The following is a 26,649-nucleotide window of genomic DNA, read 5'->3' as shown; positions in this document are numbered from 1 at the left end:
ACTGGGCCTAACTTCATGCATACAAGTAGTCTCCCTGAAGTCTGAGATTGCCCACATACTTAAGCCCTTAATTTTAAATTCCTTGTGGAAATGGGGCTGTTATGAGGCAATCTTAGGAAAAATTGGGAAAAGAGAGACTCTAAAGGAAAAGGTGACTTGTGGAATTTACACAAATTGTTTTCATTCAAAAACAGCTTCAGTGGAAAAGAGCTTTTAAAATAAAATCTGTAGTTTCAATTGTATACATTTGGCGACTTTATTCCATGTACATGACTGTCTAGGTAAACATTAATTCTATAAATATGCTGATACTGATTTTTGTTCTTGCAGCATGCAGCTGGGGATGGGAATAGTTGGCTTAGTTTGAAACTCACTAATTATCTACATATTGTCTTAATCTTTCAAGTAGTAATAAGGATGATACTTTTGGCAGATGTCAGGTGTCCTCTACTCCCACTGTTCATAAAGATTGGGTGCACACCCTCTGAAAATACCATGTTACATCTAAAAATTAAAACCTTATAAAATGTCTATTTTTCATATTAAAAAGTTATTGTCTGCGGACAGTTTGGTTTAATATACATCTTTTCTTTTCCTTCTAGAGAGAGGTTAACAGTTGGATGTGGCCAACTGGCACAGCTGGAATACACTATTACACAATGCAATGCATCTGTCCATATGGAGGCCAAAAATAGGGGCTGGTTATGATACTACAATCAACTTCAGGTTTTGATCTACACTGTTCTCCCCCCTTGAGCTTCCCCCTCCTTAAATTGTACTTTTTTTTTTTTTTTTTAAATTAAAATGGGGAACTTTGTCAGGAGAGCAACCAAAAATCTAGTCCAGTTTTTCTCAAAGCTGTTTGTTTAACTTACACTTGAATCTACTTCCTGAATTATTTTTTCCCCCATTCAGCTAGCAACAGGAGTCCACCAGCAGCATTAATTGTTGGCATTTGCGTTAAATCTCGTTTTCCAGAGATGAACACAATCCTAGATGTTGCCACTAGGATACTTAACATACATCTGTTTGGACCACTTTTAAAGTGCAAAAAATAAATAGCCAGTGTTTTTGTATAGAAGACCACCCTGTAAACACTTCCCTTCTATGACAACCAAAAAGCAAGAAAACAAAGTGTGGTGTAAAACTTAAGAGATTCAAGACTATATACAAAAGCTATTGTTTTCAAACACCTTTAAGTCCAAGCCAGAGGAGAGAATTTTTTTTTGGTCTGCCTAAAAGATGACAGGTAAAAAATAGTTTAAAAGTTCTGCCCTCCTCCAGTTCAATGATCAGGTTAACCCTTTCCTGTATGTACTGGTCTGATTGGTACTGAGAATTTCCTATCCTTAATTTAAGCAAAGGTGGTGCAGGTGAGATCTTAGTGTTTCTTAAAAGGTATGTGAGTTAAACAGGTACTAACAAGTAAAACTGCCTAAAAATTGCTTCCTGTCTAAATTAACTGGTTTTATTTACCCATCAGTGATTAGTAATTCTATTTGTCCTGTCCCTTACAGTAGAAATTTGGGTGGTTTTTACCTAGAAGTCATCTAAAAAAACCCCAAACCAAAACACACCTACCTTTTCAACCTACCTTTATATATAAAGGAACTTCTTTTCTACTGCAGGGCACGGTCAAATGATTTCCCTTGCTGCTGTACAAGTTGCACACGTTGCTGTTGGAATGTAATTATAATTTGTTTCCTGAAACTGAGTTCACAGCTATTTAATTTGTCTACAGCTATTTACAATACTTCTGGCCTTTAACACTACCTGTCTATTTGCTTGTACAGAGACCAGACATATTTGTAAAACTGTATCACTGATTTTTTTTTTTAATATATTTTTGACTTTGTAAAAGCTTTATTGGAAGTGTAACTAATTGAAGTTTAATTCCTTAATAAATTGAGCTATTTTGAACAGGCCTATCTTTACTATGTAGATGCAAATGTGTCAACTCACTTCAAGCAAACTCGGGGGGAATATTTCTTTTGTTCGTGTTCTTGTATACCATTCTATGTACTGAATTCACAAATGTCTCAGAAGCTGCTACAGTACAGGCTCTCAATTGCAGAAAAATAATGGTTTTTAAAAATATCTTGCTGCCCCATTCTGATTGTTCTAATATGTACCTAGTATGCTTTTAGGATAAAAAAAACAAACAGGATTGTTCATAACATACTGTCAATGCTGTTGTCCTCAAACACTGACAATTTCATTCTTCAAGGCAGCAGTAAAACTTGGTGACTTGTCAGGAATGCATCACAGTATATGTATGTAAAACGCATGCCTTTTTTCCAGATCTACTAAAAGTTACTAAGAGCTATCTGTAATTTTCTGACCTATACTAAAACTAATTTAATATGGCTTAATGTCTGTCCTTAGCTAAACATTCAGCTCATGGGCATTATGACTTCTGGGTTCACCTCTCAAATATTCCATCTTAGTTAATTCCAGTGTTTTGTAGTTAAGATGAAATGTAGCAAGCCCTATCATTGCTGTATAGAGTTGGAAAGGAGTAAGAGACTGACAAAAGCTGGTGGTGCTCACTATGAGAACATTAAACCTAAGCCTAGACCAATTTTAGCTATATGGATCAGAACTTTAACTGAAGTTTTTCTAACTACATTTTACTTAGATTTGAAAGTGCTATGCTTTAGAATAGTGCTAAATGAGCCACATTAAATTCAGTATTAACCAATTGTAGAAAACCTGGTCAGTCACTTTGCTGTGAGAAAAATAGTAAATGAAACAATGAACTCATTACTATGGCTCTTTTGGGTACTGTTGATTACTAATTTGGCTGCTGAGGTCTGAGTATCACTGCTCTAATAAATCCTAAAATTTTGCTTTTAGTGGGCAGATTCACTTCCATTTGTGTTGCAGGATCATTTATCTTTTAAATAAAGAGCGTCTTAGTGACCTGTGAACAAAGCCATAACTACAACTTTGATAGTAATCCTGTGGTGCAAGGATTTCCTGTAAGGTACCTTTTAATGTGTTTGCATCAGCAGCAAGCATTAAGTGCTAAGTTTGGCACCAAGAAAGTTAGATGTGCAGCACTACACATTAGACACCAAGTCATCCCAGCCAACATTTTTACATATGAATAGAGAAAATGAATCAAAACATAATACCAAGCACTTATGGAACAAATTAAGTACAAGTCATATTCTAGCACATTTGTCAGCTTGCACTATTAGAAAAATAAATACCATTTTAAGAAATGTTTTCATCACCCATTGGTAATATTCTAAAAACATGAACACTTCAGGTTTTACAAATATTAGCTCAACCTTGGTAACAAAACTGCTGTACAGAAAGCACCTTCGACAGGTGTCAAAATATTTGGAGCTAAAATGATTTTAAATAAAAAAAAATCAGTTATGTTCAGAAACTCCATTCAAATTTAATGATCAGTGTTGCATACTAAAGTACAATAGTGTAGCAGAGGCAAAAAGCTTAGACGCTCATGTACAGTGGTAAATTAAATATCCCACTCCATCTCTATGAACACCAAGACTGTCTCTGCCTCAATAACTACTATCTGCCACTTTCACTTCAACAGGTAATATTCTGCTGAGTATATAAAAAGTTATAAAAAGGCAATCATAAAAGGTTAAGTATTGGCAGGCATGTCAACTTTAATAAAAAAAAAAGCATTGTATGTGTTAAATAAGGCTTCTTGTTACAGACTGTTCCAGTTACTGGGGCGCCGGAGAGGGAGGGGAGCCTGAAAAACCAACTGCCTATAACCAAAAACCCTATTCTTCCTGCCCCAAACACACATTCTAAGGGGGGAAAAAATGTGCAAATTGGCAAAACAAACATTGGGGGGAAGCTCTTGAAATGATATGCCCAATCAGTTCTTAGTTTCTCTTGCAATATTATCAATTTCCAAAATCTAAGTAACAAAATCCAAAAATACACAAAACACCCTTCATCTTTCCAAAAAAAAAAAAAAGTATATACAGCACATTAATAGTATGCAATATGCAAAAGCTTTGTGTTGCTTTTGGCAACTTCTATACCCACCCAACCCTCACACATACCTCTACTAAAACACAATTACATCACTAAGCCTGTTAGTTTGCCTGGGGCACTTAAAGTGGTTAAAATTTGTAAGTTTTTGTATATGGGCTCCATTCATTTGACTCTGGGTTGTAGATTTCAACTGTATTCAGGAATTCATTGCCATCAAATCCTCCAACTGCATAAATGGTGTTTGCCACAGCTGCAATACCAGCATTGCTTCTTGGAGTAGTCATGTTTCCCATCATCTTCCATTCATTTTTAGCAGGGTCGTACATCTCCACACAACTGACAGCACGAGAACCATCAAAGCCTCCACCAACAAAGAGTTTTCCTATTTAAAAGGAAATGATAAAAGTTTAACTGCTTACATTCCATAAGCCTCTACTTCATGAACTACTTGTGCACATTTGTGAAGAAATTATTAAACTAACTCAACATGAAGGGAGGTTGAAATCTAGGAAAAGGGATTTGTGTATTCCCAATACCATCAAACTACTTGTGCTCTCTTGGTTACCAAAACTGTTTTCTGTACTTATTTCAGAATTACTTCCATAACAATTTCCAATTAGTGTTCGAATGCTGTTTATCTAGATAATGTATGATATTTCACTAGATAAAACTTCCATTGTCTGAAGTCCTTTATGAAAGTCAAGCCCAGGAAGTATCTGGAATTTTTTTTTTCTCTGCCAATCCTTTGCTTAACTGGCTGAAAGACTAGAAACTTACCATCATGAACAGCCACTCCAGCTCCACGCCTAGCCACATTCATAGGTGCAATTAGAGTCCAGGTGTCATTCTCTGAATTGTAACGTTCTACACTGTTCAGACAATTCCAGGATTCTGCTCCTCCAATTATATACAAATATCCACTTAGCTCACACACTGCAGACTGATGTCTACCTACAAATCAGAAGCCATTAGTTATATTGAGACCCGCCAAAAAAACCAAACCTGTCACTCCTTAAGATTTTAGCAATACAGACTTGCTGGTGCATGGCAGCTGCCTTTTTTATTAGAAATAAAATATGCACATAGGCAGCAACATTAAAAATCTGCTTTAAAAACAGCGCAACAAACTTACGAATGTTAAGTGGAGCACAGCTTGTCCAAGATTTTGTTACAGGATCAAACACATCACAATTTTTCAGTCCCTTCCGGCCATAAGGATCTGAGCCACCAACAACGTACAGCTTACCATTCAAAGCACATACTCCTGTTTGTATATAAATAAAAGTGATTTATCATCTAATAAATGTGTAAGGAACTAAACAGCCACAGTCACAAAACAGCCATTACCTGCATTGCAACGACTGGTTCTCAGTTCTGGAACAGGAGTCCAGTCATCTATTTCTGGATCATACATTTCCCCACAACTCAAGTCATCGGAGTGACCATTTGACCCCCCTACAACATACAGCTGTCCCTAAGTGGAAGAAAAAACAACCACTGTTTCATATGTGAATTGAAATTAATTCTGTTCCAGAGCAGTTCACTGGTATTAATTACAATTACTCAACTGCTTTCAAGGGAAAATCCCGATATACAAGAACAATTAAGTTATTAGTTAAATATCATGTAGTTTACTGTGACCCTGTATGTTTCTTTTAAGGACTGAAAAATCCAATTTTTTCAAGATACAATCCCAGAGATGTAACCAAATATCAAACACTGATGTATCAGCATTTATTACTGAAACTTAAGTTATATTTTAAGAAAAATGGTCTTTCTATATTGTCAGGGATCTCTGCATCTGTAATTGAAGGATATCTTTATCACTGCTGAACAACCTCCTCAAAGGCTGGAGCCACCAAGGAGGACACTGCAAATGAAGAAAAATGTGAATGCTTGACAGAACTGTTTCCAGAAGTCTCTATGGTCAGCTCTTTTCAGCACAGCATGTTTGAATGGACACAGATTAAGTCCCCTCTATTTAATTATTAGTCAAACTGAGAAAGTGTTAGACAATACTGTGCTTTCTTCACTAATTCCCATACAATCAAATAAAATCCCTCCTGGCAAACCTATAGAATTGGCTGCTTGTGAATACTGAGACACTAACTGTCCCACTTGGCAGATGGGGCATGAAATCATAATAGCCTCTGTGTAGCTGCAATATTTCTTTTTGAAACACTATCCTAGAAATTCTGAATACCTTAGAGTGGATTTGTGCATATTTTAGATCTAAATCTGTTTGTCCCATCCTAACTTTCTCTCACACAATCGAAATAATCTACTAAGGCATTTATACATCACAAGAAAGTGCTTTTTTAATCTGCTCTTTACACAGCACATACCATTAGAACTGCCATCTGGAATCTGGCTCTTGGTGTTCTCATAGGTGCAATGAAAGTCCAACGGTCCTTTCGTGGATCATAGCTCTCTACTGTGCGCAGACATTCCTCTCTGTTATAGCCACCTAACAGTAAGCCAAAAGAAATCACATGCAAGGAGTTTATTAGGAATCAAAATAAGTCTAAAACATTGTTTACTAGCTTCATTAAAGTTAGCATAGAATCTATGAACCTTGTTCAGATCACTTACTTATGGAAGGTACTGTATATTAGACATGGTTCAATCCAAACAAGTTTTTGCTTTAATTATTTTATTGGTATTTTTACCTGCAGCTATTAGCTTGCCATTAAGTTCTGCTGTTCCCAACCCAGATCGAGCATACTGCATTGGAGACAGGGGCTTTTCTATAAGGTCATCTGGTTGAATCTCAAAACTCCTGCTCTTCAGGAGTCGTGGAGTACTAGTTGGAGAGCTCTGAGGGCTGTTACGTCCATGAAGAAAAATCACACAGAACACACCATCCAAAACAGCAAGACACAGGTAGGTATTACCTGAAAAACAATTTAAAAAAAACTTTTCTATATTTAAAATACTAACTAGTGGCTTCCAAGTTTAAGCCTATACTTAACCCTTACAGGTCTGGAGATTCCTTAATACTAATACTGTTGAGATTTACAGACTCCAAACTTCACTCCAGTTATACAGAAACACTATATTGGATGACTCAATTAAGATTCTACATAAAAAACAACCCATAAATCAATCTGAAAACCTTTTAGGAGGAAGTCCCCCCCCATGCACAAAATATCTTCCATGGTTCACTCAAATAATGCACTTGTCCACCTTCCTCACAATTCACCAAAATTTTCCATCCTCGGCCTCAAAATATCTGGGTTTTGATCTCAACTGTGCTACAGGCCTGAGTAACCGTGGGCAATTCACTTTACCTGGTTCTCTATCCCATAGGGGTATTGAAGGAAATTCATTAATGTATGTGAGGTGCTCAGATGCTATGATTACGAGCAACAGGGAAAACCCTAAACAAAAGAAGCCTAGACACTTACTTGAAGTCTTTTCAGAAGCAACGATTTTCCATTCATGTTTAGGACTCTGTACAGTAGCATTTGGAGAAGAAAGGCTTCCAGAGGAACTGCTACTTATCTGCTTGTGATCGTTCTCACGTGGTTGCTTTTTCTGCAAAATCAAAAGGCAGCTACAGAACCCTAGCCAGAGACCACACCTTGATCTACCTTTACTTCTCTCAACTAATCCACACAATTGAGGAAAATGCTTGATCTTTTCGACCTCTGCAAAGCATCATTTATAGCACACCTAAATTTTAAATAGAATTGCTTACATAATTAAAACACCTAAGTCGATTTAAGTGGTACTTATTTCATCTCATACCACTACCTGAGCCTCTATCATAGACTCAGCCTTAGAAATCATACGGCTCTGAACTCCTTTTTAGAAGTCAAGCATGCACTTCCACTGGACAAAGGGTTTTCAGACTTCCTGTATCTTCCAGATTTATTAAAAAAACAAAAAACAAAAACCCATTCTTTGCCAGACTTAATAAAATGGAAGTATGCATTTTCAAACTCTCTCGGAATTTGGGCTAAGCCCACAATGCCCATTTCTGATTGTTTTTTAATAGATTCCTATTCCTCAGATTAGAGGCCCTTTCACGCAACACAGTCAACCTGTGGAACTCATTGCCTGGGGAGGCTGTGATAGCCAAAACTATAATGAGGTTCAAAAAAGAATTAGATAAGCTAATGGAGGACAGGTTCATCAATGGTTATTAGCCAAGATGGTCAGGGACACAATCCCATGCTCTGGATGGCCATAAACCATTGACTGCTAGATGCTGGGAATGGACGACAGGGATGGATTGCTCAATAACTGGCTTGTTCTGTTCATTCCCTCTGAAGCATCTGGCATTGGCCACTGTTGGAAGACAGGATACTGGACCTGGTGGACCATTGGTCTGACCCAATATGGCCATTCTTGTGTTCTCATCTAAAACAAGTCTTGGTGATTTGGCTTCAAGTTGTCTTTGTGATCCTGTTTAGTTATTTCTCTGATCTTACTTTTCTTATGCTAATACTTTGCATGGAAGGGTTATTTTCCTGAGTCTCATCCCTAGTATAGTTTATTCAGTATTTCACTTTATAAACTATTTATTGTGCAGACTTAACAGATACAAGGGGGAAAAAAACTTATTTCAGATCACATCATTGACAATGTTTGGAGTAAAAGCCAGGTCAAGAGCAAAAGTCCAACATTTATCAATTCTATTAATTCAGTATAACAATGTTCTAAAACCCTGCAGCTGAAATTTACAACACCTGTGTGGACCCTTGAACTGTATCGTTTTTCATATTACAGAAAAGGTAGCCAGATTTGTAAAATACTAACTCCCAATCTAAGCTTATCCATCAGTTTTTCCACCAAGAATTTCCCATACTCTGCACTGAACCATATATATCACATAGCAAGGCTCTGTCGTCTGCCAAAATTATTTTACGTCTTAACAGACCAACTACCCAACAAGTTATATGTTTCTGAGGAGACTAATGTGTTTATTTTTGTATCTCAACTAAAACTTTTGTGTCTTCTTTCCCCCCACCCTCACCATGGTGAAACTATTTCAGTTTTAAGTATTAAATCCCACCCAAGCATTTTTATAGCTTTTTGTATACATGGATGTTCCTTAAATTATTTGAGAATTTTTAAAGATTGAATTAAATCCTCCAAGATAGTGTATCTAAAAAAAATATTATTGATGTATACAATTTAAACATTTTTGCTCTAGTTTCTGCAAATATGAAGAAAAAAAATCTGAGTGAAGTTTACTTTGGTCCTTGGCTTCCAAGTATGAGAACTGCCAATAAATATTTGATCTACTGAGTCGGAACAAAATTAATCCAATGGACTCATTAAATACCACTGAGGCAAACAGGGTTTATTTACTCAACTATTCTCTTTACAGATTTATTTTCATTTTTAAAATCCATGCTCTATGCAACTATAAAGGTATTTTTAAAGTTTACTAAAAAAAAAAAAAAAAACCTCTACCGAAACCAGATTGCTTCTGTCTGCAATTCTCATTGCTATGACTTCAGAAATCAAAGTAAAACTGCATTTAAACTCAATAGCAATTCAAATTTAGACACAGTAACTCTCATTTGGGTCCATCAACCCATCCATTTCTTTTTAAGTTCCTTTCTTGAACTAGTTAAAAAGTTTGGAGGGTGAGAAGATAGAAGTGAGAAGATTCATGAACTTGGCATTTATAAAATCAAGGACTGACCGCAATAGCTGAAGACAAATGAACACTTTCCTGCACAACTTTGCCAATGTATCTCTGCTCTGACTTTTAACCTCTAACTATTCCATACTTCTGCTTCTTGCTCAAACTAATAATTGTGCAAAGTTGTCTATTTTTTCAAGGACGTGAACAAGAAAGAACTAGAATTAAATCACCAAATTCAATTTAACTTGTGACTTATGCCCAAATTTAAAACCAGATAAAAGTTGAATATATATTACATCAGGATCCCCCCGCCAACCCATCTGGCCCTACAATCAAAATAATTTATTGCCTCCTTTGCAAGTCCATGCTACACATTGTTAGATTTTGCAGAGAAATTTCTCTATAATTCCTTTAATGCCTGGCTCTTCTTACATTCAGTCTGCACCCTCTTGTTTTTATGCCAATTACTTTTTCAGTCATGTCATCCACATTTTCTAATCCATATGAACTGTGTAAACTAGACACTCCCACACCCTTCTCAAACTATTTATATTAAATTTGATTTTTCTAATATTTCTATTATAGACACCCTTGTACTAGCCACCCTCTTCTGTATCTTTTCAGTTCTTTGATAACCTGGGTTTTGTTTTTAAAAAACTCACATTTAGCACTCAAATTAGTACTGTTAATAACAAGATGAAGCAAGTGAATCGCCAATACCAACACAGAAGCTGTTTCTGCAAAATGTTTTCCCATCTGCATTAATCATTAAGATACCGCTTCTTCCCTTTACTATAGTACACAAGATTTTAGGTGTGCTATAAATTGCTCTAACCAAATTTTTACCTGATGTAACCTCAGACCATGTGCAATTTGTACCTGCACAAACTGAATGTGTTCATCATCACTGCCATACACCTCAGCCTGTCCATCTAGTAGATTTCCATCAAGCAGCTTGTGATCAGCTGAGTAGTACAACGTTTGAACCTGCAAAACAGGAACAGAATACCCATGTGGCTGCTGTCTCCATAGCTACTTAACTACAGGCAGATTTACACAAACTCCAGAAGGTCCTCTCCAGCATAGCTCTTGTCATGTCATCTCATCTCAATCTAGTCATGGCAAAATTAAAAGGAAGCAGACGTCATGGTGTAAGTCTTCAAATATCAGCTGAAGGATCCTTGATTTCTCAACTTGAAAGAAATCTTCATTTTTCAAGGACTTCTATTATTTCCCAGTATAGTAACTAATATATATCACAAGTACAATGTACATTATCTTGCAGAACAAATTATACAATCCACAATCTCATGCAAGCACTCATTATTCCCTGCAAACAAGTTTTCTGAATTGCAAATACAATGCTTTCTGTGGGCAAAAAAAAAAAAAAAAAAAGGAGGGGGCAGAGGGGTGAAGCCAAAGATTGGATTCTAAAAAGGAAAGGAATTGAAAGAGGGGAGCAAAAATGTAAGTTATGGAGGAAATGTTGCCCATGACTTGTTACCAAATGCAATGCATTAATCAAGTGCATCTGAGTTGCAACTGGGAAAATCAGAGCATTTTAATTTGAAACATACATGTGAGAATATATTTGACAGTATAAACATGTACTTTTGCCTATACAAAAGTGTTCTGATTATCTACGTTGCCTGTAATAACAAACTGGGAAGATTTTATGATGAGCAACAGGTTTTGTGAACTCCATTTTCCAAGCAAGTTAAAAATTTAGAATTCCACTATGATTTCCATCAAATGTAGATATTTAAAAAATTGCCCACAGTCTAAGTGTAGTAGTTGTATTCATGAGTAAAGCCATTAAACAACACACAAAACATTAAAAATAAGATATCCTGTAAAGGAGTAAGTAAACACCATTAAATCATCATCATCGTTCTCTGCCCACAGCGGATTTTCTTAGGAGAACTGGGGCAGGACTGCTGCTTCATTACGTGTCAATACACTTGAGGTTTCTTCTTGGTTCTTCAGCCTTGGTATCCTAGTTTTGTTAATAAACCTATGGGGAGATAAATCAATGGGGAGGAACAACCATTAGAAGCTTTTACCTATTTCTCGTTAACAAGCAAAAACCTGTGGAAGAAAACATTTAAGAATCTACAGCAAGTTTCAGTGCCACCTCCCCATTTCCAAAGCAAAGTTAAATGCACTTTGAAGTTGTTAAACAGCACACAGTGAGAAAACAAAAACAAAAAAGGAAAGCAAAAGACCAGACTGAACAGTTCATTCAGCTCACCTGGACACCCCCCCCGTTTCTCAGCTTATGGGTACCTATAGTAAAATTTAAATTCTTCAGGGTCATGGTTAAAAATAAAAGAAAAAAAGGGATCATCCTTCATATCACAGAAGTTTAATTTTTTTTAAAAACTATTTAATCCCATTTTCTTAAAGACTAACCTCTTCCATTAGATCTTCCAGACTGTCTCCATTTTCCCAGATGCTGCGCTGCACCCAGTTGATTACCTTTGTGTATAATTTGCCATTGCTAGGCAAGCCAACGTTGTCTTCAAGCATTACTTCAAGCTTGAGTTAAAAATAAGAGTAGTTAGCATCCAGCTTACACTACTGCATAAAAGTTATACATTTACAGCATGTCAGTATTTTACTGAAGTTAATTATTCCTAAAGAAATTAAAACAGGACAGAATTTTCTAGCTCTGCATACTGAAAATGAATGAGTATACTACTCTACTATTACACCAATGAAGATCAGCCCCTGGCTGTTTTCCTACACCCTGGCAACAGAAATGATGATTTTGCATCCTTCAATTTTGACTTAATATCTAAAGTCGTCTCAGGATGGAAGACAGCATGTATCATGCACAGCCAAGTTTCATGGTACCAATGAATATAATCTAATGTAGACTTCTAACAGAAAAAAAGTTATATAAAATGCTAGCATACTGTGTTAAACAATTTGAAAACTACTCTGCAAACTCAGCGTGTGTGAAATTTTTCCACCATTGAAAAAGAAACCAGTGATTTTTACTGTTTACCTTACTATGGCTATTAGCCAAGATGTGCATGGATGGTGTCCCTAAACCTGTTTCCCAGAAGCTGGGCATGAGCGACAGGGAATGGATCACTCAATGATCACCTGTTCTGTTCATTCCCTCTGGGGCACCTGGCATTGGCCACTGTCAGAAGACAGGATACTGGGCTAGATGGACTTTTGGTCTGACCCAGTATGGCCATTCTTATGTTCTCTCTCTTGTACCTAAATTACCTAGGTTTATTTCGTTACAAGATTAAAGAAACAGCTTTAAATTGCTGCTAACCTTTAACCGTGGAAGCTTGAGAAATTCCTCTTGTTCTGAAATCTGCAACAAATGTTCCTGAATGTAACCATCAATCTTGTTCAACAAACGTGAGTCTCCCATACAACTTGCGAAGTTCCGATAAGAGATGCAGCTCTGAACGTCCATCTTAGAGAGCAAATAATCACCACAAACCTTTAAAAAAAAAAAAAAAAAAGAGTAATATTCCAAATTTACTAATAGCATATTACACTTTTATACATACATTTCTTTTCCAACATATGGCAAACACTCTTACTTTTCTACCAGTTTGAAAGATTTTACTTGCTCTACTGGTACTCTATACTGTGGGTGCAGAAAATCTCTCTGAAACTAGTAGAATCACCTTAAGTGTGATCACTGTATGCACTATTGTAGTGATAACGTTAGAACGGTAATGGCTAGTACCTTAATATGAAAGATACCACAGAAAGGGAGAACAGTATAGTTATGATACAGATTTTCTGGTCAACTCTTTCAGGAAGGCAACATTTCATTCTCTAGTGGTTTTGTTAAATAAAATCTACCTAAGGACTTCTGGCCTCCACATCATATTATCTAAGCACCTATCAAGGTACATATTGTTTATTCTTAAATGAATGTATAGCCTGTCTCCCCTGTTGAATGTGTTGTTTACAAACAGACTGATAGCAACCAGGGATTTGCGAGTCAATGTGGATTATTCACATTCCTATATCAATTACAGTTCTTCAGGTCAAATTATGCCTTCTCTGCGAGCCCAGTGTCTTCAGCGGGCTTGCACGGGTGTAACTGACTGGAATTAAGTCAACAGTTCTAGTGATAAAACACAAGTACAGAATCCTTCTCTATTATCTTGGCTCTACAGTGCTAACAGGTGTGGAAGTGGTAAGTACCTTTCTGTCACTAAAAATCAGTACATGTGATTTTGAGTACACAAAGAATAGCTCTCTTGAGCGACAAGTAGTCATTTTTAATCACTTTTCTACAGTGTAATCTCACTTGAGTGTCCGGTTCACACTAAATATACGTTTTCTCTGCCCCTCAAAGGTTAATAATGGGACTGCTGTAGTAGCTGCAAATTATACCTGCTTGACTCTCTCCATCTTCAGCTTCTTTGCTGCAGAGTATACATCTTTTACTAGCTCTTTATCAGCTTTCAACCTATTAAAGAAATTTAGGTGTTATTCTAAAACAAGTAATATTAATATTTATCTCTTATTGCTTATCAGGAAGTAATACTCACTGAGCAGTGTAGGCATAATTTAATAAGACTTCAACAGCTTGTGGATTGAGATCATCAAATTTAACATGAGAAACTCCATGAGAATCACTATCACTGTTGAAGATTTCAAACAGGTAGGGACTGCAGCAAGCTAGGACTGCTCTATGTGCCAACGTCTCATGTCCACATACCTTTATTTTAAAAACATATACATGAGGACAGTAAAAAATTAAGAATGTACATTACAAAAATGCAAAGTATTATGCAGTCTTGTTCAAAACATAACAGATCAAAACTCAATGTATATTAGAGAAATTACTTTATTAATATAATTTTTTTCAATTTCCACCAGATGAATTAAACTGCTACATTTTCAGCTATCAATATATGGTTTTTAACTATATTTTTCTGAATTTATATCCTTTGGAAAATCAGATTATAAAATCTTTAAGATTCACCGAATCAATGTATACAGACAACAAAGAACACTGTTTAAATGTTGCACCCAGATGACACATTATAACTTACCTGAAGCCGAACATCACAGAACTGACCACTTTTACGCAAGGCATTTAACTTGGCAACAGATGACTCTATGAAGTTTTCATCTTCAAACATCAAATATCCATTAGGAATCATTTTGCTGTAGGTTTGGCTGTCAAAAAAAAGGTAAGTGTCTTTCAATTTGTAAAGTTTACATACACAGCACTGAAGTGTATAAACTACTATTTCCTTATTACCAGCTCCCTCTTTCCAAATATATAGATACTTTGTGCGATGTCGATAAAATAAAGAGCAGTGACATATTTAAAACTAGACTGGACAAAATGCACTGGCAGTGGGATGCACTAGGTGATAACAGATCTTTTCCATCTCTAATTTCTATGATTCTAAGATTTGCACTGTATGTTCATCTGAACTAATTTCTACTGGTTCTATGGACTCCATGCCATGTATGGTTCATTAGGTCTGCACAATATAACCATTTCAGAGGTCAAAGAAAGCAAATTAATAGTTGAAAAGTGCCAGGATTTCAACCTTCTCTTTAAATGACTCTTAAGACCTAGTTTATACACATTTTTCAACTGTACAAAAATATCTTAAAAAACAGTTTAGCTTTATGTAATAACATTAGCAGAATGAAACACTCTGAACAATTAGCAAACATACATTTAAAGGATCACTACCAAGTTAAAAGTCTTTTCTACCTGCAGTTTTACCTATTTATAAATAATACCTATGGTCTGATCTATGTAGCACCACAGTGCAAACTAGAGGGGAGTGAATTAATTGTAGGTCTAACTGCCCTGTGTAGACTCTTCTGACACAAACTAAAAGGTGCATAGTGTGTATTAATCTAGTCATACTAACGCACAGCAGGTACCTTTTAGTTTGAGGCAGCAGGGTCTATACAAGCAGTTAATAGTGCTCTACAGTTCAAACTTCTCTAGTTTGCACTGCAGCATCATGTAGAGAAACCCTAAGATTATTATAACAGAGTAAAAAACAATTATTTTTTCAAAGTTTACTTTGTGTATTTGACAGCAATTTATATGTAGTCAGTTTCACTGGTTCCCTGGGCTCAGTCAAATCAGTCACTTCTGTTTGTCTGGGGCATTCACATAGCTATAGGTAAATGAGAACCATTTTTAGAAATAGGAAAGTGTGATTGCAAGAATGCCAAAAAATGACAGGGAAACTCAAAGGCAGAATAGTACTTGAAGCGACAACTTATTTGATGAGTTTGACAAGATTTCAAATTTAAAGAGGCCTGTAGGATTGACAAGGAAAATGAGAATGTAACTTCAGAAGTGCCAACTGAAGGTGTTAGACACCTGTTTGAAAATCCCACACTATAAAGTTACCCAAACAACTTTTTGGAAAAGAACATGAGCTATGCTATTTCTAATTTATTATTTCACAACAATTTAAATTTTTAGTTTAGTTTACAATTAAAGAAATGTAATTAGCATAAGATTTTTTTAAATATTTTACGGTCAGACTGGGAAACTAGAGCAAAGATTAGTATTAAGAAAGATAAGCCATATTAAAAATACCCTGTAAATCACTGATGTAAATCCAATTACCTCAGTAGTTTACTAGAGTAAATTACCACAAATAAACATACTAAATGATAAGTTTCACTTAATTACAAGCTTCTTCCTTTGCATACACTTTCATTTATAGTCAAATACTATGTTATGTCTGCCTATTACAGTAACAGAACAAAAATTTGCTAACTACAATTATATGTTTGATCTTATACACATTTAATTAATAGCATTATCTCACCTGCTAAATATATTGCTGTAAATTTATAACTGGGAAACCTTAAATAATCCAATGGTAATAGTGTGTTAAATCAGAGCACGTCACTTTCAATATCTTCTTATATGAAGACAATTTGCTGAAGTGCAGGCAGACGGGTCGTGTCCTGTGAGCTGCAATGATGATTCCAAAACTAGCAGGCTTGAAAATGATGTAATCAAGTCCTTAAGAGCTATAGACATGAATTTCTTCTGTGATAATCATGCATCATAATCTGCAACAAGCAAACAAAAGTTAGTAATTAAATATAAAACAGCATTATTTCAGTATTTTATGTTTCAGATTTAGCAATTAATATCCCTTTCAAATCCAGGGCTAGAATGTTTAACTGTACAGTTAACTTTTCTCTATAATCTATACTCACAAATTTTGTTCTAAGTACTCACACACATTCTTTAATGGCGACCTCAATACATTCTCAGCTGGCAAAAAAAGTAATGGTCATAGAGCTTAAGGTCAAAAGGGACCACACTAGAGCATCTCATCTGACCTCCTGGATGTCACAGGCCGCCACACCGAGCACCCACACACTAATCCCAACAACCAAAATTAGACCAAAGCATTACAGCCCACAGAGAGTAACAATTATGTGCCACAAGATGGATGAGGTAATATCTTCTATTGGACCAACTTCTGTTGGAGAGAGAGACAAGTTTTCGAGACTCATGTCTCTAATACCCTGGTTACTGCTTACTTTGCTTAAGAGCCTTTGGTGCGGGACCTTGTGAAAGGCATTCTTACTCCATGATTACTGTATCAACTGGATGGATCACCCTTGTCCACATGCTTGTTGACACCCTCAAAGATTGATAGATGAGGCATTATTTCCCTTTACAAAAGCCATGTTGACTCTTTCCCAACCTATTGCGATCATCTACGTGTCATCATAATTCTGTTCTTTACTATAGTTTCAATCAATTCAAATCAAGAGCAATATACTGATTTTCCCACAGCACCTGCAATGTTCTGTAGCAGTTACCTAGAAAAACTGGTTTTACCATGGCAATTTTTTCTATTCCTGAAAATACTGTGCTGCAAAGAGCAGCCAATAGTAAGCCAGGAAAGAATGAACATTCAACTATGTTTAACTCCTAAAGCATATATGGGTGTGTGAATGGAAGAAGTAATAAGATATATATGCGTTATAAAGCACCAAAAATGTCTACTAGAGAGGTATTTGGGGACCACAAATTAAACAAGGACCTCAATATCAGTATACTGTGTTACGATTTTCAAATGAAATCACAGATTTCATTCAACATATGCTGAGCCTCCTTTTGGCTGTTTATGCCTCCCAAAAAATGGCTTCCTCCAAATGCATGAAAATAAGAGCTGAGCTAGCCAAAATTCCCAAGAAGCCATATAAGCAACTTTAATTGTTCCTATGACCCTAGTGATATAAGTAAACACCTTCATTTCGTTGTATGTTCACAAATGCATCATCTGGCTATGATGTTTTAGTGAAAGAACAGAGATTTATGCACCATCAAAAGACTTCTCTTATCTGGAAATCTTTAAATCCCCACTTTCTCCCCTTGCCAGCACAAATACTATTTACAATTTCCAAACAAAAACTATGTTGTTTCTCTTTGAAACAAAAAACAAGAAGTCTAACACAATCCCTCAGTGTTCCAGAGATTCAACTCCTTTTGAACAACTCTTTATTCAAAAATATGGAGACTTTTTTCAAAAACAATCTAATGACTACACATCTGCATCATCCTTGATGACCTAAAAGATGAATTACTAACCTCAGAGATTCCCCTCCACACACCTACTCTTGCAAGTCCGTGTTCATTTGGTTCTTATTCTAGTCTATTCCTCTGATCAGATTTTTTTGCTGTATTCTGCTATCTCAAAAGAATTTTACTGTATTCCAATTGTTAAAATTTTCCTGGTATTCTTATGATCTCCAAAAGCCAGTTGAGCAAATGCATCCAAAAGAATCTAGCATGAAACCTAACACACAAAGGAATTGAAAGCAATTTCTATAACAACTTCGATTCTGGACATTCTGTATATGTATGTCTAATAGTATTTTCTGAAGTCTATTTCCAGGTATTTGCTTGTATTAACCACGGGGCATTTCCAATTGTCAGAATTGGTTTAAAATATTATAAGTACTTAGTTATCAACTACTAGTCTATCTGTAAATTTTATATTAATAGCTATATATATTAAGACATGGTGGCTAACCTGAAGTATTTACAATTGAAGCTCTAACCCTACAACTAGATCCATGCATGCATCTGTGCCCACGTGGATACCAAGCTGAAAGACAGTGGTGTAATATCAATATTTTTACTATAAGAACTACTTGGTATCTATACTATTTGATAATTTCCTGAACATGCACCGGTATACAGGGCTTAATTATCTGCTACATCTATAGGAAGACTGAGGAAGAATCCTTGCCTGAAGTACTGTATATACTCGTTCATAAGCCAATTTTTTTTTAGTAAAAAAGGGAAGCACCAGAGAAGGGGGTCCGCATATGAACGGGTATAAAGAGGAAGAGGTGGGACACAGCCCCTCCCCCCAACAGAGGGAGCAAGGAGAGGCAGCACAGCCAGCAGAGCCAGAAGGGAAGAGGCGGGACCAGTCTCTCTCTGCTTCTGACCACACTGCTCTCCCCCCAGCCTCTGAAGCAGCTGCATCCGCCACCAGGTCTGGCCCGCCAGAGCAGGCTGCGTCCGGTCTGCCCGGTCTGCCGGAGCAGCTCCAGCCAGGCCAGAGACATCCTCCCCTGGCCCTCCCCAGATAAGGTGGGAAGGGATGGGATGGAATGGAGAGAGTGTGGGGGTCCCGGGCTAGGGGTGGGGTCATGTGGTGGGTCATCCCCTGAGCCCCAGCTTCTCCCCCCCCCCCCAAAATTTTTTCCCCACCAGTTGCTGTCCTGACCCATCAGGGCAAGCAGCTGGTGCGCCGGGACACTTTGTTTACTTAGGTTTACCTCCGTGCCTGCGGACGCTCGAGGTAAACAAACCATCTCGGCCCACCAGCGGCTTATCCTGATGGCCCGGGAGCCAAAGTTTGCTGACCCCTGAATTATAGGGTCAGCTTATGAGCGGGTCATAAAAAATTTCCATTTTTACTTATCCATCTTGGGGGGATGGGGAGGGTGGGCTTATAAACGAACCGGCTTATGATCGAGTATATACATTAGTTTGGTTAATGCAAGATAAATTGTGTATTCAGACCTACATACAAATAAATCAATTTGCCTGTATTTAGCAGAACCACTTTTATGCAAAACATACAAAATTATCACTGCTTATTTGAACTATTATCTCCCAACATTAATTAAATCTTTACTTTTGTTTAAACAGAAAGATACAAAGGGCTTGCCAGAACAATACATTACATATTCCCCATTAGTTCCTCACTCAACTCTCATATTTAATAGGAGAAAATATTACTGAAAAATAAAAATTTTGCGAGAAAGGATAAAAAGGCAACCATAAATGAATTATCAGATATGAAAAAGCTCTGGAAATATTGCATTTTTTTCTATACAGGCTGTAAAGAAGCTTCAAAGTAATAAGTGAGATGAAACCAAATAATCGAAAACCCCTTTACCTGGAAAGATGCATTTATGTGTCCAAAACATGTTCCATTACAAACTAAACAAAATGCCACTTTCTGACAATGACAAAAATGCTGAAGAATCAACTACAAAATATCCCTTTAAACTATATAGTTAAATAAAAAACTGAACTCTTTATTTAGAATCCTTTAACAATGAAACTGAAATTTAACAGATACAAGAGAAAATGTCTAAATTTGCAAGGCAACATTCTCACATACATTGCATCATTTAGAAAGGTAGATTTTTGAATTTCCACAACCAAAAAAGTTCATTTTAATTTAATATTTAAAATCAGACAACTTAAAGAAACACTCGACTGCTTTAAAAAAATTATACTGAGATTTTGATACTTTTCTTAAAACAGTTTAAATAATTACATTTGTTGGGCATAGAAAGGAATTTGGAGAACTAGATGTCTTAATAGATTAGTAATCTACTTTAGTAATAAAATATAGTGTTATGCTTCTAGGTCTGTGGTTCAAATCTTGCCCAATTCTATAGTAACTGGTGGCTTACATGAAATAAATTTGAGTCTTAATGCAGTTTTTACTGAAAAAGAGTTCACTACATATAAATCACCATCATAAATGACATTAGTTGTAGAGGTGCCACAGACTGAATGGGTGAAGAGACATTACTTAGTTTGTCCTGTAGAAAAGCAATGAGATACACCAATAGGGTAATATGAATAAACCTAGACTGCTTTTGCCTGTCTGGGTTTTTTTTTAAATTTTATTTCTGGAATAAACTCTTCCAATCTTCACTATTGTCAATCAGATCTTTCCCTAAACACTACATTCCCTTAATATTGTGGAGAAAGCAAAATAACATTGTTTTTTGTGCCAGGCCACATACTTATGTTTGTAGGATTAAGACTTTAAATCTTAAAATTTGATAAAATCCTGTATCAAAACATTTGATTTTATGATCAAATAAAAAGGAACTTAATTAGCCCAGTAAACCTTTTTAGTTGCAGCAGGCTTTCTTGCTTTTCATGTTCTACTTTGCAAGAAATTTAGGTCACACTTATGTCTACTTGTAGTCCATTTATTATTTAGAAACTAGAATATACAACCTGAAGTCTTCATGAATAGATTTCCTTCTTGAGATATCCTGAACTCTCACGCTTTTTTTTTATTTTTTATAATGATCAATAAATGCCACCTTTGTATGTCTGGATTTGTATTTAAGGTAAAGATATTTTAAAAATGGGACTAAATATATTTAAGATATATCAACACAGTCTATACCAGAGAGTATAGTCCTATGTATGCAGAGCAACCTACTAAAGAGAGAGATCTTGGAATGGTCATTAAGGACTACAATGTCTTCAACAAAATGTATCAATGAGGTGACATAACCACATTATCTTTAGTTGTTGTACCAAATGAACAATGGGTCAGTGATTTGTTTTTTAAAACAATTTCCCCTACCCCATGACTAAAAAAAAAGGCTTCACTATGAACATAGCGGTTTGTAGGGAGAGAATTTTTAACAAGATAAAAATCATCACATACAATTCATTCTGTAAAGGAAATACGCTACCTAGCATTTCCTACTGAGACTGTACAAGGTTCCCTCCAGTATTTATGAATGCAAGCTTGAAGAGCTTGCCAGACATACAAGCATTAAAAAACAAAACAGAACACCTTATGTTGCTGCTTCCCCCCCAACCTCCATAATCCTTGCAATTTAGAGTAAGAGTTGAACATGTTTACTATAACATATTAGTTAGCTGAAAATATGTCTCAAACTTCTATTTAATATGTTTTTAATTTTGTTTCACCTTTTCTTTCCTAAAATTATTCCAGTTTTTCTTCTTTCCCAGATTAGGTCATGTCCTCCTTCTTGATGCACTTGCTTTCAGCATGCTTCCTCTTTTCTCCCTCCACATTTACTCCTGGGGGAATTCTGCGCCATTGCGCATGTGCAGAATTTATGTCCCCCACAGGTTTCTTTGCTTCCCCGCAGAAAAATGACTTTCTAATGGGGAAGCAAAGGGAAGCTACAAGAGCGGTCATACAACTCTCCCCAGCAGTATGTTTCGGGTGCCCAGGGCAGCCGGCAGAAAGGTAAATCACTGTGGGACAGGGGGCGGGACTGGGGAAGACCTGGATGGTGGCTCCTATCTTGCGCCAGGCTCAGCTGCTAGTCCTGGCTGGGCTGGGGAGGACGGGACTTTCTCTTCCCCAGCACGTATCCAGACCCCCTCATACCCAGACCCTCCCGCTGAGCCTCACCCCCCCCACACACTCAGAACCCCCTGACAAAACCCACTCCCCCTGCACCTGGAGCACCCCAATGAGCTACCTGCATCCAGATCCCCATCCTACCAATCCCCAACCAGGATCCCCACTCCATTGAGTCCCACTCCTCCAAGCTCTATCCTCCCCACACACCCTCCGCTGAGCCCCAACTACATTCACCTGGACCCCCCTGCATTAGAGTCTTATTACCGTTGCACCCAATCCTGCAACAAGCCCCTGTGCATCCAGATCCTCCCCACACCCGGATTGCCCCACAAAGAACCCTTTCAACTCACACCAGGATCCCCCCACACTAAGCCCCTCCACACTTGGATCTTGCCTTGCTGAGCCTGCCTGCCAATACCCGGTGCACCTGGCACGAAGGGGCAGGGTCCTGGAGTGTTTCTGGGGCAGGCCCGGTCCTTGCACTGTGTCAGGGTTGGGTGCAGCCTCATCACTGAGTCTGTGCCCCTGGGAAGGATTTGGGAGGGGAGGGGGGGAAAGAAGAGCTGCACAGTGATCTCCCACCTCCGTGCAGCCAGTGACCTGTGCTCTCCAATGCCATGCTGGAGCCTCCACATTTATTTGACAAATAAAATCTGCAGAATTTTAAAATACGGTGTGCAGAATTTTTAGTTTTTTGGCACAGAATGCCCTTAGGAGTACGCATTAGATACCATGTCATCTACACCTCTTCTATATTTTCTGCCTCTCCTACTTCTCTCACAAAAAAACTCTCAGAATCCTGGCTTTTTAAAATGTATTTATTCCAATAATCACTCTCCCTTGACTTACCATACACCTGCTCCCTCAATTCATACTCACTCCCTTTTTTCATATATAAAATTTCCCAGAACACTAATAAGCTGAGGACTGGCCAGATAAAAAGCCAAGCCACACACCCCTCCTCAAACTGTTGGGGAAAGAAGCAGTCAAATTTGTCTTGCTTGCAGCGGCTCGCCAATGCAATAATCTTCTATGGCGGATGCATATTGTGCTTTAATATCTAAACTTATGACAGCTAATATAATCAACACAGTACTGTGTGTCTGGTGGCTTCATCTTTTGTAGCTCCCAGCTAGCAGGTGTCTGACATCTGAAGCCCACCCCCACTGGTGGCTGCTGGAAAGAACTGTTTTCTCACACCACACTATCTCCCCCATCCACAAGCCTCCTGGCTACTGCAATTATGGAGGTGATGATATGTCTCCACAAATCTACCATTGCACAGCCTCCATTCTGGGTCCTCCATCCTAGTGAATAACTCCAGTGCTTGCCTCTGCTACCACTCTGCATCAAATTACAATTGACCTGTTTCTTTTAAGTTTGTATTGATGCTATGTGAAATTGACAAAACTGATCAGTTTTCACTTTACTGCACCTTGGGAAAATTATGAGAGGCAACTGAGACACTGGAACTTTGCAGACAATAGGTGAATATGCTTGTTTTTTTCTAAAGTTTCATTCTATTCCTACTAATGAGGTAGCTCTGCTGATGGTAGCAACTGCAGAAAGCAAGAATGCAGACTGGCCACTGTTTTATCTGTGTCATCTACCACTTCTCAGAGCACATAGGGAGGACATGGAGGTTAAGATACAGCAATGTATCCTCAGTCTACACCAGCTTGGCAACCCCTTATAGGAAGTAATAAAATATTCAAACCCCTCTCCCATTTTTACTATAAACACGTCAAAATATCAAGCCTATATAATTAATTTGGGTATGTGTGTTTGGGGAGGTTGACAAAATACTTGACCGTGAAGGGCAAGTATGTGCAGGGAGTAGGGGAGCAAGCTTTACACTGTAATTAGATCTTCAGTGTCTCGTGAGCCTCTCTGGACATGCCACCCTCCAGTAAGTCATTACCCACCAGTTGACACACTGGTTCACATTAGACCTCTAACCATTGCTACCACCAGTAGAACTGAACTCTGGGAAATTTCAGACACATTAAATTAAAACCTAGTTTAGACAAGGTTTCATGAAGACAGCGCTGTTCAGATTTTTAATAGTATCATTGCAATCTTAAGTTGTTTTTTCAAATGCAAAACCTAAGATTCTAGAGAACTGATGGTACTCAAAGAAAACTTTCTACTTCTCCCAGCAAGCCCTGCAGAAAGGGGACAAAGGGATGAAAGAGTTGCAAGAAGGCATCACATTTTAAACAGTTGAATTTTAGATGTGTGAGTCTTTTGATCTGAAACCAGAAGATAGCCCACGGCATCTAAATCACCAGCCCCCTCCTCCATCCCACAAAAGAACTGTAGCCCGGTCTCCTTGTTTAACATGCATTATTTATCCAGCTCTGGATTGGCTGAAATGCCCACTCACTCCCATGGGCTTGGCAAAAGGAGCCGGCAACGTGGAGACGGGAACAAAAGAAACGCCAAGGGAGGGAGTAAAGGAAACGGAGACTATCCACGTCCCTCTGTCACACAGCAGAGGGGGTTGCGACACGACGTTCATTGCATCCCCCACAGCTAGTGTGGCTTTAGCCGCATTGTCTTCTTTGTCAGTGAGAACTGGGGAAAGGGTCGGAGGATGGTGAGGAAGGCGTCGCCCAACCTCATAGTCACTATCCTCCTTTCCTCCCCGCTGGTGCCTATCCTACCCCAGAAACTGACCCGCTACCACGCCAGAACTACGTGCCCGTCTCCCGGGGAGCGGCAGTGACTCCACAAGGCGGGAGGGCGGCGGACGAGGCTCGCACGCTAGGCCCCCGCTGTAGGCGGCGGGATCTGCCATTCGCGCGCGCGCGCGCCACATTACAGGTGAAGATGGGCGCCAGCCGGGGCGGGACTGTGCAGCCCGCGCTACGACACGCGGTGCTTCCAACATGGCGCCGCGGGCGGGCAGCTCGGCCGTCAGACACACACAGCCTTACGGGGCTTGAGAAAGATACCACCAGCCCAGCCCCATAGCCCCCGGCCCTCCTCCCTCGCCCTGGAGCCCGGTACCTGGTGTCTCTCAGCGCAGACGACACCGTTCATATTGAGAGTTTCCAGGCTGTGGACGAAGTCGGTTCGGAGGCGCAGACCCAGCCCAGTGCGGTGGCGGCGGCGGGGATGTCCGCTGCGGCGAGAGAGATCGGGACGGGAGGCGACTCAGACCGCAGTGAGCGCGCGCACAGGCAGGGAAGGCGCTAAACGGCCGTCACCAGCCAGCTCCAGACACTGCGACTGGCCCCGTCCGCGCTCACAGACACACTCCGCCTCCGGAACCCGAGTAAGGGTTGGAATCACTCCGCCGAGAAACGAGTCCCGTCTGACAGCTCAGCGTTAAGTTCTCCCCCTTCCTCGTGTTGCAAAGTAGGGCAGTGGAAGGTGATTGAGCTGAGGCGAAGGGGCGCTGCCGCTCGCTGCTACTGTCGCCGCCCAGAACTGGTTTCCTCCTGCTGTGGGCTGCATGTGACCTACCCTTACTTGTTGCGCTGCCGCCGTTCCTGCTGCAGCGGGACACCGTGCATTAGAACTACAGAGCCACAAGTATAAGCGTTAGCAAACATCACAAAGGTAATGGCAATAACCTTCCCGCTCCATTGCAAAAAGAAGCCCCCTGGGTACATTACAGTTGCACTGGGCCTGGAGCCACCACAACTATGCCCCGGAGGTGCTGGAACCTATGCTGAAGTGGTTTCCATCATATACAGGGTTTACAGTTTGTTTCAAAGACTCTGAGCACCCCCACTGTACAAATTATTCCAGCAGCGCCCCTGGCAGAGTGCTAGCTAAACGTTGAGGCTTATTAGTAGGGAGACGTCATGATTCCCCCTCCCCCGCCCACCGCTTTTCATGTTGATACACCAGTAGAGTATACACCCTATGTCACCTCTCTGCTGAATATGGGGCCTTTCTTATTGGGGTTCAGCCCTTACGTCCTGGAAAGCAAACCAGCAAGTCAGTACTAGAGCTGGGATTAGGGTGACCAGACAGCAAGTGTGAAAAATCGGGACGGGTTGGGGGGTAATAGGAGCCTATATAAGAAAAAGACCCAAAAATCAGGACTGTCGCTATAAAATTGGGACATCTGGTCACCCTAGCTGGGATTGGGGAAAATATCTCACATCTATGAGCCTGAGGATTATCAGAGCAATTCACCAACTAAATACCTGCATACTGATCCTCTGAGGGGGAGGATGGTAGCCAGGTGGACAACTGGCACTTATAACAATAGTGTGTTGAAGGGAAAAGAGGTATCTAGAGTGAAAATGATAATAATTATACTAAAACATTAAGTATTTCTATATATTACTATAAAGGTGTATGGCAATTTTTTCCTAATAAAAAAATAAAGCAGTGTCCCAATTCTGAAGAGTTTACTGTCCAAGGCCTAGATCCTGCAATCAGTTCTGTCCAGATGGATGCAAACACAACCCTATTAGCTTC

The 26,649-nt window shown here is 38.7% G+C and overlaps 2 protein-coding genes across 3 annotated transcripts in view; one reads left to right on the top strand and one right to left on the bottom strand.

The window, feature by feature from the left end:
- SWT1 (SWT1 RNA endoribonuclease homolog) overlaps positions 1–2,437 on the top strand; it is a 99,539-nt gene extending 97,102 nt beyond the window's left edge. The window contains exon 21 of the mRNA XM_065409997.1: positions 603–2,437. Within this exon, the coding sequence (XP_065266069.1) occupies positions 603–708 (106 nt within the window). The 3' untranslated portion in view covers positions 709–2,437. The remainder of the gene's footprint in view (positions 1–602) is intronic.
- A 525-nt stretch (positions 2,438–2,962) lies between these two features.
- Positions 2,963–25,473, bottom strand: IVNS1ABP (influenza virus NS1A binding protein). 2 transcript variants are annotated; one of them, XM_065409998.1, is made up of 15 exons: positions 25,222–25,473; positions 16,393–16,642; positions 14,629–14,755; positions 14,122–14,291; positions 13,964–14,039; positions 12,879–13,052; positions 11,999–12,124; positions 10,433–10,573; positions 7,392–7,521; positions 6,654–6,878; positions 6,330–6,451; positions 5,332–5,458; positions 5,117–5,248; positions 4,762–4,935; positions 2,963–4,366 (listed from the first exon to the last, which is right to left on the bottom strand). In XM_065409998.1, the coding sequence occupies exons 3-15, from the start codon at positions 14,737–14,739 to the stop codon at positions 4,113–4,115; spliced, it is 1,962 nt and encodes a 653-aa protein (XP_065266070.1). In that variant the 5' UTR covers positions 14,740–14,755; positions 16,393–16,642; positions 25,222–25,473; the 3' UTR covers positions 2,963–4,112. The 2 variants fall into 2 exon arrangements, with proteins under 2 accessions (XP_065266070.1, XP_065266071.1); XM_065409999.1 differs by having other exon boundaries at positions 10,466–10,573.
- Positions 25,474–26,649: the final 1,176 nt, after the last annotated feature.

The sequence above is a fragment of the Emys orbicularis genome, chromosome 8 (genome assembly GCF_028017835.1).
Source record: "Emys orbicularis isolate rEmyOrb1 chromosome 8, rEmyOrb1.hap1, whole genome shotgun sequence".
Lineage (NCBI taxonomy): Eukaryota > Metazoa > Chordata > Testudines > Emydidae > Emys > Emys orbicularis.
Note: the sequence above shows the minus strand (reverse complement) of the source record. Positions and strands in the feature narration are given on the sequence as shown.